Here is a 13739-nt window from a genome sequence, read left to right as displayed (position 1 = left end):
GCCTTATCTGGTAGAGCTAAATTTGGAACACTAAACTTCTACACAGAATTGTGAGATTTTGCTCCATTGATTATTTATGGTACTTTATGCAAATGAAATGAAATTATGTCCCTTCCAGGACATCAAATTTTTATTTTTTGACCAGTTCAAAAGTGTACCATATAAATTATAAAATTTACGATATTTGTTGTTGCGAGATGTGGATGAGCGCTACGTCATTGATGTTCTGGTTTATCATATTGAATTGCGTTATGCAGGCGAGACCGCCGAGAGCGTTTCCCTTGTTTAAAAAAAATTACAGTACTTTTTTTCTTCTTACAATACTTTTTTTGTGCACATACCACACATCAACGAAATGCCCTAAAATGTTGATCACTACTTCAATAGAGATTTATAAAGAGTCTGAATTTACAAATAGTAAAAAAAAAATAAAAAGTGAAAGGCGTAAATATTCTCAGAGAGAATGAAACGCCGATATTAGTACAAAAAAACAAACTAAAAATACGAAAAAAAACCTTCTTCTTGAAAATAAACTATAGGTCCTAAAATGGAAATAACAGCATGAGGAATGGAGATTCCTGCTTTGGAAGTGTGTCACGCGAGGTTGTAAGTTTCGTTTTAAGGAATCCCTTTTTATGGTTGCACAAGGTTGGCAGCTCTGGATATACATGTACATGTACATAGCGATAGCCAGGCGCGTACGTAGGATTTTTTGAGGGGAGGGAGGGTTTAAAATTTGAAAATCACGCCAAAAATTTCGCAACGACTCAGCTGGCCGCTGAATAAGCGGAGGGGGGGGGGGAGTAAGAGGTCATATTCTTCATTTGTGTGTGTCTCAAAATTTGGCTGATCGATATTTTTTTTTTTTTTTTTTTTTTTTTTTAATTACCGGTATTAAAAAAGAGGGGGGAGGGGGGGGGGGGGGTTTCCTCCAAAACACACACATAAAATAAGTTGGCGGTTCAACCCCCCCCCCCCTCCCTGCGTACGCGCCTGATGATAGCTGTAAAATGATAGGAAGAAAAACAAATAATTACCTAAGAAAAAAAAAAAAAAAGTATATAAAAGAAAAAAAAGAATAACCACAGAAATAAGGGTTGGTAAAGAATGATAGAAAAGAAAAAAAAATAGGTACTTTAGAATAAATAGGAAACAAACAAGCACATCAAGGACAGAAGAGAAAAGAAATTAATTTAATCATATACATATACCTCACCTATAGAGTTTAACTTAAATTATAACATTATGTTGTATAATACTGATTATCAAATACAGTATACTTCTCTGCCAAAGCACTAGCTTTCTTAAAGGTAATACAAAGTTTTGGTATGGGGTCATGAATTGTTTCAAATGAACATATTGGAAGCATATATTCGATTTTACAATATTTAATGATCGTTGTCGCGGTTGAAAATGAAGTCTAAAGTGATGAAATTGTAAATAATAAACTCTTTATGTTGTAGAGCTCCCTCTCAAGACTGATATTACTTTGGCTCTAAAACCCCTCTGCACTAGTTCGGCATGGAGGGATTAGACCTCCCTGCAAGGTCACTGGCTGGTACTTATCTCATCCAATCAGCTCTCAATTAACGTAAGAAAAAGGGCACCATGGGGATCAACGGGTACTGCTTAGGCATTGTTGGCTGTATAGATGGCGCAAGTAGCTATGAGTAGTGCAGTGGGGCTTTAAAACACTGTTTCTTGACTACAATCGTCCGATTTGCTATTCCTGTTTGGAATTTATTTATCAGAACTGCATATTCTGACATTTTCAGCTACCATTGAATGACCTTATGCACTATTTGAAATATTTGAAATTTTCCGGGAGCACCTGTAAATTTGTTATTATTCAATTTTTTCGAAAGCAGAAGTGTTATAGGGGCTAAATTTTCTAGTGCTTATAATACATCCACAGGGCATCCAAATACATCAAAAAAATTAAAGAATTACTATAAATCAAAGTTACAAAATTCTCCAAACTTTGCATTACCTTTAAGCAGTTATTTTATTTCATTCTCGTTTTCATAGGTGTCTCTCTCTCTCTCTCTCTCTCTCTCTCTTCCTATTATGTTATCTTTCATCATGCTCTAAGGCATGACCTTTGACTTGTTTTGTGTCATGTGAAATCTTTCCTTAAGAAAAATTATATATAGTATTTATATTGTTATACAAATTTCATAAATCGGTTTTACTATATGTACATTTACCTCTTATAAATGTTGATTGAAGGTTATTCCTAACATTACCAAGAATGATCCGACAATTCCTTTTATGCAGATGTTAACGAGTGCTCGTCTAACCCGTGTTCTACCAGAGGGCATTGTAACAATCTTCAGAATGCATATAGTTGTACCTGTAATCCTGGCTGGATAGGAACAAGATGTCAAACTGGTGACTATTTTTTCCTTCCTTTTGATGTTTTGTTTTGCATATAAAACCATATTAATTGCATTTAATTTTACTCTGATTGTACATAAGTACAAGACAGTATGTTTTAGTATATATATATATATATATATATATATATTTTGTTTTTGTTCTGTTCTTTTGATCTTTTTTCTTTTTTTCCTTAATGTGTGTGTTTTAGGGGTAGGCTTTATATATAAAAATAAGGAATCCCTCCTTTCTGCCTATCCCAAATGCTCTCATAAATTGACATTGTTATTTGTTATCACTATCTTGTTTTTTGTCATTCCTTTCTGTGTTTGTATGTTTTAAATGTTTTTATGAAAAGTGTTGAAAATTTTTTGAATTGAACTTGGAATTGAATTGAAGAACCTCAATTTTTGTACATGATTTGATTTGATTAAAGACAATGTTCATAAAAAAGTAATATCTTTGTCAGATAAATAACAACAATAATAATAACGATAATAATGATGATAATAATAACAAAGATAATAATAACATTAATAATAACAATAGCAATGATGGTAAGTTGGTAACATTTATAGTGCTTCATACTAATGTTTCTATAATTACCTGGTATTAGCCATGCAGCCTTAATAAGGTGCTCTGATATTCAAGGAATTTCTTCCTACCTGATAACCATTTACACCACCTGATTGGAGAGTGGCAAATTCAGATTACTGTTGTGCCTAAGTACATGTGTACATAAGAGATGCAGCAGGACAAGAACCGCAAACGATGTGATCCACAGTCCTGTGACTTATCCGATACCCCACGTTTTCAATGAGGGTGCCACGGGACATGTCTAGGTGTGACCGAGAGAGAAATTAAATTAAAGATCCTTATTTTTTTTTATCAACTATGATATACCTGTAACGTAAATTTCTTTGAAAACAAAATATAAAACACCACTATGTCTTTTCATGACAAATAACATTTTAAAATAAAGTTAGACACAAGCAATAGGCCTACTCCGGGACAGGTAAAATCCCTATTTAAAATATGTTTTGACAAGCATTTTTTTTTAAATACATCTCTTTTTTTATAATTTGTTATAATTTTTATGTTGAGGGTTAGGATTAGGGTAAGTGTTAGGTTGAGGGTTACAGTTTGGTTAAAGGTTCAGGTTTCGGATTTTGGTTAGTGTTAGGTTGATGGTTGCAGTTTGATTAAAGGTTTAGGGTAAGGGTTATGGTTAGTGTTAGGCTGGGGTTACAGTTTGGTTTTAGGTTTAGGGTTAATGTTGGGCTGAGGGTTGCAGTTGGGTTTTAGGTTTAAAGTTAGTGTTGGGCTGGGAGGGGGGGGGGGGGGAGTTAGGTATTAGGTTTAGGGTTAGGCTGAGGGTTGCAGTTGGGTTTTAGGTTTAGGGTTAGGGTTAGTGTTGGGCTGAGGGTTGCAGTTGGGTTTTAGGTTTAGGATTAGGGTTAGTGTTGGGCTGAGGGATGCAGTTGGGTTTTAGGTTTATGATTAGTGTAAGTGTTGGGCTTAGGGTTGCAGTTTGGTTTTAGGGTTAGGGTTAGTGTCAGTGTTGGGCTTCGGGTTGCAGTTTGGTTTTAGGGTTAGGGTTAGTGTCAGTGTTGGGCTTCGGGTTGCAGTTGGGTTTTAGGGTTAGGATGAGGGTTAGTGTTGGGCTTAGGGTTGCATTTGGGTTTTAGGTTTAGGATTAGTGTCAGTGTTGGGCTTCAGGTTGCAGTTTGGTTTTAGGGTTAGGGTTAGTGTCAGTGTTGGGCTTCGGGTTGCAGTTGGGTTTATAGGGTTAGGGTTAGTGTCGGTGTTGGGCTTCGGGTTGCAGTTGGGTTTTAGGGTTAGGATGAGGGTTAGTGTTGGGCTTAGGGTTGCATTTGGGTTTTAGGTTTAGGATTAGTGTTAGTGTTGGGCTGAGGGTTGCATTTGGGTTTTAGGTTTAGGGTTAGGGTTAGTGTTGGGCCGAGGGTTGCAGTTTGGTTTTAGGGTTAGGATTAGTGTAAGTGTTGGGCTTAGGGTTGCATTTGGGTTTTAGGTTTAGGATTAGGGTTAGTGTTGGGCTGAGGGTTGCATTTGGGTTTTAAGTTTAGGGTTAGGGTTAGTGTTGGGCCGAGGGTTGCAGTTGGGTTTTAGGTTTAGGGTTAGGGTAAGTGTTGGGCTGAGGGTTGCAGTTGGGTTTTAGGTTTAGGGTTAGGGTTAGTGTTGGGCTGAGGGTTGCAGTTGGGTTTTAGGGTTAGGATGAGGGTTAGTGTTGGGCTGAGGGTTGCATTTGGGTTTTAGGTTTAGGGTTAGGGTTAGTGTTGGGCCGAGGGTCGAGTTGGGTTTTAGGTTTAGGGTTAGGGTTAGTGTTGGGCTTAGGGTTGCAGTTGGGTTTTAGGTTTAGGCTTAGGGTTAGTGTTGGGCTGAGGGTTGCAGTTCGGTTTTAGGTTTAGGGTTAGTGTTGGGCTTAGGGTTGCATTTGGGTTTTAGGTTTAGGATTAGGATTAGTGTTGGGCTGAGGGTTGCAGTTGGGTTTTAGGTTTAGGGTTAGGCTTAGTGTTGGGCTTAGGGTTGCATTTGGGTTTTAGGTTTAGGATTAGGATTAGTGTTGGGCTGAGGGTTGCAGTTGGGTTTTAGGTTTAGGATTAGGGTTAGTGTTGGGCTTAGGGTTAGTGTTCGGCTGAGGGTTGCAGTTGGGTTTTAGGTTTAGGATTAGGGTTAGTGTTGGGCTTAGGGTTAGTGTTCGGCTGAGGGTTGCAGTTGGGTTTTAGGTTTAGGATTAGGGTTGGTGTTGGGCTTAGGGTTCGTGTTGGGCTGAGGGTTGCAGTTGGGTTTTAGTTTTAGGTTAAGACTTAAATCTGTTTTTACCTATGTTCTTTTGAGTCTTGCGCATCTTTTGAAATAAATTTATTGAAAAATCAGACCTACCGTTAAAAGGTCACATGACCTTTTGTCTTTGCATGTCAGTCCTAGAATATAATAGAAAAGATAAACATCTTAATATTTTATCTTTCTACATGCTCTAAGGAATGACCTTGCTTTGTCTTGTTTTGTATCCTGAGGAATCTTTCCATTAAAAATATATATACCGTAGTATTTATCTTATTATAAAAAATGCATGAATTGTTGTACACTGTACCATATGAACATTTACCTGTGATGATTTATATTCCTAACGTTACCAAGAATGATCTGCCTTTTCCTTTTATGCAGATTTTAACGAGTGCTCGTCTGGCCCGTGTCTTAATGGAGGGCAATGTAACAATCTTCAGAATGCATACAGTTGTACCTGTAATTCTGGCTGGACGGGAACAAGATGTCAAACTGGTAACTATTTTGTCCTTCCTTTTGATGTTTTATTTTGCATATAAAATCTTTTTTCTTCTGAGTCTTGCGTATCTTTTGAAATGAATTTTTCGAAAAATACTGTAGCATTGTTGGATAGTCTTGGGATCCTAATAATGTCTCGGGTTCGTTATCAGCTCTGGCTATCGTGGTCAAATCATCATATTTAGGACACTGGTTCTGACTCGTAACTGTAACGTTAACAGCCACGAGGTGGCGCTACACCTCTTACATCTTCCCTTTTTTTATAAAGATCATGGTGAACATAATATATCTTCAAATATTTCACATGAATCTCCTAATAAATGTCTATACCCCTTTAACCTAACAAAGCCTTATCTTTCTTTTATTATGCTTAACTCCAATATAAAATCCAAACCCAATTACAACTTCCAATTATTACACAACTTCAATCATGTAAAATTAACATGCAACCTAAGTACTTAAATTAACATGTGTTACTTTTCAAATTTAACACCTTACTTAGTAAAACTATCATCTAAAACACTTCCAAAATGTTAACTTTAACACAAAAAATGTATGTATCAACTTAATAGGGATATGCGCCCAACTCATACTTGATGTTGGATAGTTTCTGCGCTCTATAAATGTATTATCATTATTATTATTATTACAAGAGGTGGCGCTACACCTCTTACAAATACGACTTACCATTACAAAGTCACATGACCTTTTGTCTTTGCATGTCAGCTCGAAAAATTGCTAATTTTTGTGATTTGTTTACAAAACATATGGAAATGTCACATTATCCCCAAAAAGAGATAAAACATTGATTATTTGGCCTTGTTTAAAGTTCAAGTGTTTATTTGGGGGTTCAAAATAGTGGAATTATAGTAAGAATTAAAATTTAAAAAAAATAAAAAAAATACATGAATTAAAAAAACAAAGAAATACATAAGTCATTATCAAATCAATATATAACATAAGGAATAACCTGGCTCTTCCAATTTGTTTGGTATTATTATCCCAAATGGTCTAAATAATATATGTAGTGAAAATTAATGTTTAAAGGTAATACAAAGTTGAGGTATGGGGTCATGAATTTGGATCAAATGAATATATTGAAAGCATATGCGAACCTACAATATTGAGTGATCGTTGTCGCGGTTGAAATCGAGTCTTTATTAGTTATGAAATTGTAAATAATAAACTCTTTATGTTGTATAGCTGCCTCTCAAGGTCGAGATGTCAATTAAGCTATAAAATAATGTTTCTTGAAATTCTATATCACAACTACATATTTTGAGATTTTTATGGTCGCAGCTACAATTGTATGGCTGTAGGCGCTATTTGAAATTCATCAAAATTTACTGGGAGCACCAGTAAATTTTTATATTCTATTTTTCTCGAAAGCAGAAGTGTTTTAGTGGCTAAATTTTTTTAGTGCTTATAATACATCCACAGGGGCAACCAAATATATCAAAATTGTAAAGATTCACTATCCACCCAATTTTTAAAATTTCCCAAAACTTTTAGCTTTAATCATGAAGAATATATGATTTATGGGTAAAAATGTGAATTGTATAATACCTTATTTACATAAATTACCATGAATATGCAAATGAATTTACTGCTAAGATCATTGGGCGGGGGGGGGGGGGGGGGGGGGGGGGGGGGCGGGGGGCCTTAGAAGAGCATTGTTAAACAATGCCTTTAAACACTGCTATGTCTGTTTATGACAAATAACATTTTTAAAGACAATCAAGGGTCTTTTTTATTTGGTCGCTCTCGACATTTAGAAAAAGTATGATTTTACTTGGTTTACCGCCTGATTACCCACATAAATATGCAAGGAGGTGCCAGAATATACTTTGATAGCGAGCTGCCAAAGTATTGATTGCTATTGGGTTTTAGGTTTAATAGGGTTAGTGTTAAAATAAGGAATGTAGTTGGGTTTAGGTTATGGATTAGCAGAGATTCCAACAAGTATGATTTAGTACAATAATAAGAGTGAAATACGATAATACAATATCACCTCTTTAAATACGATTTTTCTTCTTTCAAAAAGAAGAAAAGAAAAAGATTAAAACACACATACAAGCCCTTAACAAAACTGCGGAATCGCATAGAAACATGTACAAGTAAACCTCTGCAACACCAAAAAAACTCTGCTTTACAATTTTCTTGTTAGATGTTAATGACAGAGCAAACATTTTACTTGACCGTTCTTACCAGTAAAACATTTTCTGAAATTTGATTGGCCCAGGACCAACGAGCCAGTTGTAGTGTCGAGTTTTCGAGAAAATCTGATTTTTCTCTCCCAATTCTGATTTTTTTAAAGGCTATTCAGTCTGTTTTTTGTGTCAAGAGGTTGGTATCTCCAGGTCAGTGTTAGAATGAGGGTTGCAGTTGTGTTAATGATAAGACTGATATTTGGATTATGACATGCGGAACAAAGCAGAAAATAAGAATAAAGAATTCATTACCATAATTATGATAACTATAGCTGCAAGAAGACTAAGATTCTAACTAATCTTATTGCTGAGAATTGTCTGCATTCTGACTGTTTGAGATGAGGGTGCCTGTCATGCTGTCAAAGCAGCTTTGTCATTGCAAGAAAACCCCTTTAGTAACAATTAACAACCAAGCATCTCTATAATCTCCAATTGAAGCCAACTTGTAAGACCAGCAGGTGATCGCTGGAAGATTTACAGCCATTGCACCATAGAAAATGAAAACAATCGAAAGAAAAACAAAGAAATACCTCAGAAAAAATAAGGAAATACATTAGGAAAGAGAGAAGAAATATAAACAAAGAAATCAACAGGATAGGTAGAAAAACAAAGAAATACATAAAGAATGACTAAGAATTACATAAAGAAAAATATAAAAAGTATCAACAAAGATATACATGATAGATAGAAATTAATAAAAAGAAAAACATACCGGTACACACGTATACCTAAGGAAAAATAAGGAAGTTCATAAGGAAAGAAAAAAAGAAAGACAGAGAAAGAAAAATGGATGGGTAGAAAATAATAGAAAAGATAAATATCTTACATCATGCTTTAAGGCATGACCTACATGTAGCTTTGTCTTGTTTTGTATCATGTGAAATATTTCCATTAAAAAATATATATAGTATTTATCTTATTAAGAAAAATACATAAATCGTTGTACCATATGTACATTTACCTGTAATAAATGTTGATTGATTGTTATTCCTAACATTAACAGGAATGATCTGACTTTTCCTTCTATGCAGATGTTAACGAGTGCTCGTCTGGCCCGTGTCTTAATGGAGCCTGTAACAATCTTCAGAATGCATACAGATGTACCTGTGATTCTGGCTGGACGGGAACAACATGTCAGACTGGTGACTATTTTTCCTTCTTTTGATGTTTTGTTTTGCATATTAAACCTCAATTTCTGTACAGGATTTGATTTTTATTAAAGATGATGTTCATACAAAAGTTATATTAACAGATAAATAACAATAATAAAAATAATGATAAAGATGATAATAATCATAACAATAATCATGATGTTAAGTTGGTAACATTTTTGTCTCGCCCGCATAGCAAAAACTAGACATAAGGCGCCGCTTTTCCTTTGGCGGCAATGTCAACCTAGAAAACTTAACCTATATTAAGGTTCAGTTTTTGAATGTTTAACATAATTTTGAAAGCATATGTTCTTATTCAATGAAACTTGGACTAAAGGGTTATCAAGTATCAGCAATCATGGGATTATAATTTTAGATGACAAGGTCAAAGGTCATTTCAGGTCTGCAAACAGACTTTGTTCTGGCATCAACTTCAAGATTTTGAATTTTTAGCATGAATTTCAGAAGTGTTTGTTCAGATTCCATGAAACTTGTACCCGAGGGTTATTAAGAATTCATAAATCATGTGACACAAAGTCAAGGTCAAAGGTCATTTCGGGTCAGTAGACTTGGATTTTGTTTTCAAAACTTAATATGAGAATTAATGAATCAATTTTTGTTTAATCTATTACCAAAATGGTTTCTATCATTATCTATTGGGAATCAGCCATCAATATTAGGGCACCTAGAGTGTTACATGTAAGTCTGACAGACATGAGCGCCATACAAGAACCCACAATCATCACCATGATTGTATCATTGTGAGTTTATTGTACTCAAGCATGTGATCATGAATTAAATAAAGGTTGCTGCCTACTTTTTCATCTTTTTCACCTTTTTTCCCTCTGTTTGTTAGAAATTGACGAATGTGAACCTGGACCTTGTCGAAATGGTGGTGAATGTGAAGATAAGGTCAATGCGTTTCTCTGCGATTGCCAATCTGGTTGGACAGGGACAACGTGTGAAGAAGGTATAAAGCCCTTTCCATCTCATACTAATTTTGCATTGTCAGGTATTGTTTGATTGTTCTTGCCCCAAAAGGGTACTCTTCTAGGATGATTACAATTGCAAAGACTTTCAAAAAATAAACCTTCGGCAGTTTTTGATAACCTTGTTCCTCAGATATTTAAATGATTGAACATTACACAGCCTTCATATTATGAACGTTATTTCATGGGATGTATAGTTGGGTATTGCAATTACCTTTTGAGTTGATTTCTCGAAAATAATCATGATATTTTACTGTTGATTGATTGGCAGAGGTAAAAGTTACAGACTTTAAAATATCAGAGCTAGGTAAATAATATGCACTTTGAAATTAAATACGAATTGTTCTGTATAAAATGCGGTACCTAATTCTTTGGAATCGAATATCAATATAATACCTAAGTATTGAGTCAACCACTGTCCTTATCTTGTGATAAGTTTTAATAGAAATATAGATCTAATTCAATAACCAAAGTGTTTTACTGCCAAGGTTGGCTTTATTTACTAAGTGTAAATAAATACAACAAAAAAACACAATATGATAACATGACAAATAGTTTTGGAAGGATCACCTTGTCCAGCTGTTCTGCTGAGGGATATTTGATGATTCAACACATTTTGTTTGAGCAAATAATTACAGGGCCCTCAAGAACAACGGCATATTGGTGCTGATGAGGTTTCTCTGGGTACACAAACTTGGTATTATTATTATATAGGGCTAGGTTTGGAGTCGGGTTTAGGATTCGCATCGTTGTTTTTTGGTCAAGTGCTGAAGTCATAGGGGATTGGTTAGAGTTAGAACATACAATATTAACCAAAATTGTACTTACCTTTGATTTCTAGTATTTTGTAATATGTTGTATGCTTCACATTTTTATACATGCGCTTTATTAAAAATCCATTATCTATTTATTATTATTATTATTATTATTATTAGTAGTAGTAGTAGTAGTAGTAGTAGTAGTAGTCTTATCATTGTCATCATTATTATTATTATTATTATTATTATTATTGTTGTTATTATTATTATTATGATTTAAATGAATAAGGTTCACTATTCCAAGGGTTTGTAATCCCAAAAATGAAATAGGGTTCATTATTCTGAATGATCATAGTTGGGATAAACAATAAAGGGTTCTATGTAATTTTTTGTAAAAACAACCCGTCAGAATTATAAACTAACAAAAAAACCGATGTGTTGCTGAGTCAATGAAGAGATGACAGACTTGAAGGCAGGGTATTCTACTGACACCACTGCAGGTTTTTATATACTTCCATCTGCTGCTAGCAATGTCTCCATGTGGCAACATCAATCAATGTCCCACAATGCATCACCATCTGATAAAGTGAGCGTGATGATCACTGATTGAAGGTACAGTGGTGATGACGATTGGGTACTTGGGTACCAGAAATCGATCTATGTACGCTTTAACCAAAATATGGCGCAAATGAAAATACATTTCAGCAGTGGAAGTGTTGTCAGTTAATTGAGGACAAGTTAACTTGAGCGAACAATATGGTATCATTATTCATTCTTTTTCTTTCGTAGATGTGAATGAATGCCTTCCAAATCCATGTGATCACGATGGGATATGCAACAATCTTCAGAATGCATTTAGCTGTACCTGTGTAAACGGCTGGACAGGAACAATGTGCGAGGAAGGCAAGTATATTTGCTTGTAAAATAATATGTACTTATGTGGTCTTAAGCTCTTCACATGATATCGATTGCAAGGATCGTCATTAGCATATTTTCACTCCATGTAATATTTTATGGTTAAAGTTTGTTATGACGATTTGGAATCAATTATATCATATCGGCACGAAGATACCAATTTAAATCTCAGATTTAATCCAATTGTACTTGAAAGTGAGAGGCACAATAACAATGCAGATATCGACCCTGACAAAAATTATTTTGCAAACTACGTTACGTCCACTTCTAATTACTATGAGGTGATAGATTTTGTGAACAAATTTGCGATAACAAAAAATAATGCAACCTTTTCGAATATACATTTCAACGTTAGGAGTATTCTAAAAAAAATTGATTCCTTAAAAAATTTCTTGAGTATTTTAAATTTCCAGTTTGATGTAATTGGCATCTCGGAGACCTGGTTAAGAGACGATAGTCTCTCACTAAATATCGATGAACATACTTTTATATGTAAGAACAGAAACCATGGTCGTGGTGGGGGTGTTGGAATGTATATAGCGGACTCGCATTATTATTTCCTAAGAGATGACCTGACGCTTGATTCAGAAATATGTGACTCCATTTTTATAGAAATAGTTCAAGAAAAGAGAAAGAATATTATAGTTGGTGTGGTATACAAACCCCCAAATATTCAGACCGATATTTTTCTGAAGCACTGGACATTGTGTTCAACAAAATAACTAGCGACAAGAAAATGTGTTATGTAATGGGTGATTTTAATATCGATTTATTACAACATGATATAAACAACTCAGTAAAAAACTTTATCGATATAGTATTCAGTAACTCATGCTACCCCTTATCGACAAACCTACACGAATTACGAAGTCATCTGCCACTTTAATAGATAATATACTTACAAATAACTTCTTTTCATTTCATGATACTGGTCTATTGTATTGTGATGTATCCGATCACTTGCCTGTTTTTACCATTTCAAAGTTAAATGTTGCTAATGTCAAATCATCTAAAGTAAACATAGGTCACAGAATTATAAATCAGAAAAATATTGAGGCCTTAATTAGGAATTTGCACGAAGTCAACTGGAGGGATGTATATGCTGCGGAAGATCCAAACGATAGTTATAATATTTTTCAAAATAAATTTCGTGCATTGTATGATAAGCATTTTCCAATTGTATTAGAAAAAAACAAAAACAAGAAATTAAAATGTTGGATGACGAATGGACTGTTACAATCGATCCGACATAAGAATAAATTATACAAAATGTATTTACGTAACCCATCAGACCAAAATGCTTATGTGAATAAAAACTATCGTAACCTACTCACAGGATTAATTCGTAAAGCAAAATCTCAGTATTTCCATGACAAATTTGTACTTAATAAATCTAATGTAAATCGTACGTGGCAAACGATCAATTCACCACTTAACAAAAGTAAGCCAGCTGAGAATTCTGTATTTAATTACAACGGGGACATCGCTACAGAACCGGACATTATTTCGAACTCCTTTAATGACTTCTTTACAAGCATTGGTCCATCTTTAGCAAATAAAATCCCAGGTACCCAAACGAATTATTTACAGTATATGAATGATCCACCTGTTGACTCTTTGTATTTATATCCTACTAGGGAAAACGAAATTTGTAACATTGTTAGTACTTTTGGAAACAATAAAGCTGCAGGTTTGGACGAATACAGTCCAAGAGTCATTAAACAGGTCATTATGTACATATGTAGACCACTATGCCATGTACATGTATTCAACCTTTCATTATTAAACGGAGTTTTTCCAGATGAGCTAAAGAAAGCTAAAGTAACACCAGTGTTTAAATCTGGTGACAAGCGTGAATTTACAAACTATAGGCCCATTTCTGTACTGTCGGTCTTCTCTAAATTATTCGAGCGCATTGTTTATAAAAGAACTATTGAATTCCTTGACAAACATTCTATTCTCAATAAACATCAATATAGTTTCCGTAGGGATTATTCAACATGTATGGCTCTTACCAATCTTTCTAGTAAAGTC

At 34.6% G+C, this 13739-nt stretch overlaps 1 protein-coding gene across 1 annotated transcript; it reads left to right on the top strand.

The window, feature by feature from the left end:
* Positions 1-561: 561 nt before the first annotated feature.
* Positions 562-12556, top strand: LOC105445098 (fibropellin-3-like). The gene is made up of 6 exons (XM_030994386.1): positions 562-589; positions 2278-2391; positions 5566-5679; positions 8924-9034; positions 9900-10013; positions 11580-12556. Exons 1-6 carry the CDS (start codon positions 562-564, stop codon positions 11711-11713), a joined length of 615 nt encoding a protein of 204 aa, XP_030850246.1. The 3' UTR covers positions 11714-12556.
* The last annotated feature ends 1183 nt before the right edge of the window (positions 12557-13739 follow it).

Source organism: Strongylocentrotus purpuratus, unplaced genomic scaffold (assembly GCF_000002235.5).
Source record: "Strongylocentrotus purpuratus isolate Spur 01 unplaced genomic scaffold, Spur_5.0 spur5_scaffold_21, whole genome shotgun sequence".
Taxonomy (NCBI): Eukaryota; Metazoa; Echinodermata; class Echinoidea; order Camarodonta; family Strongylocentrotidae; genus Strongylocentrotus; species Strongylocentrotus purpuratus.
This window is presented reverse-complemented; position numbering and strand designations above follow the sequence as displayed.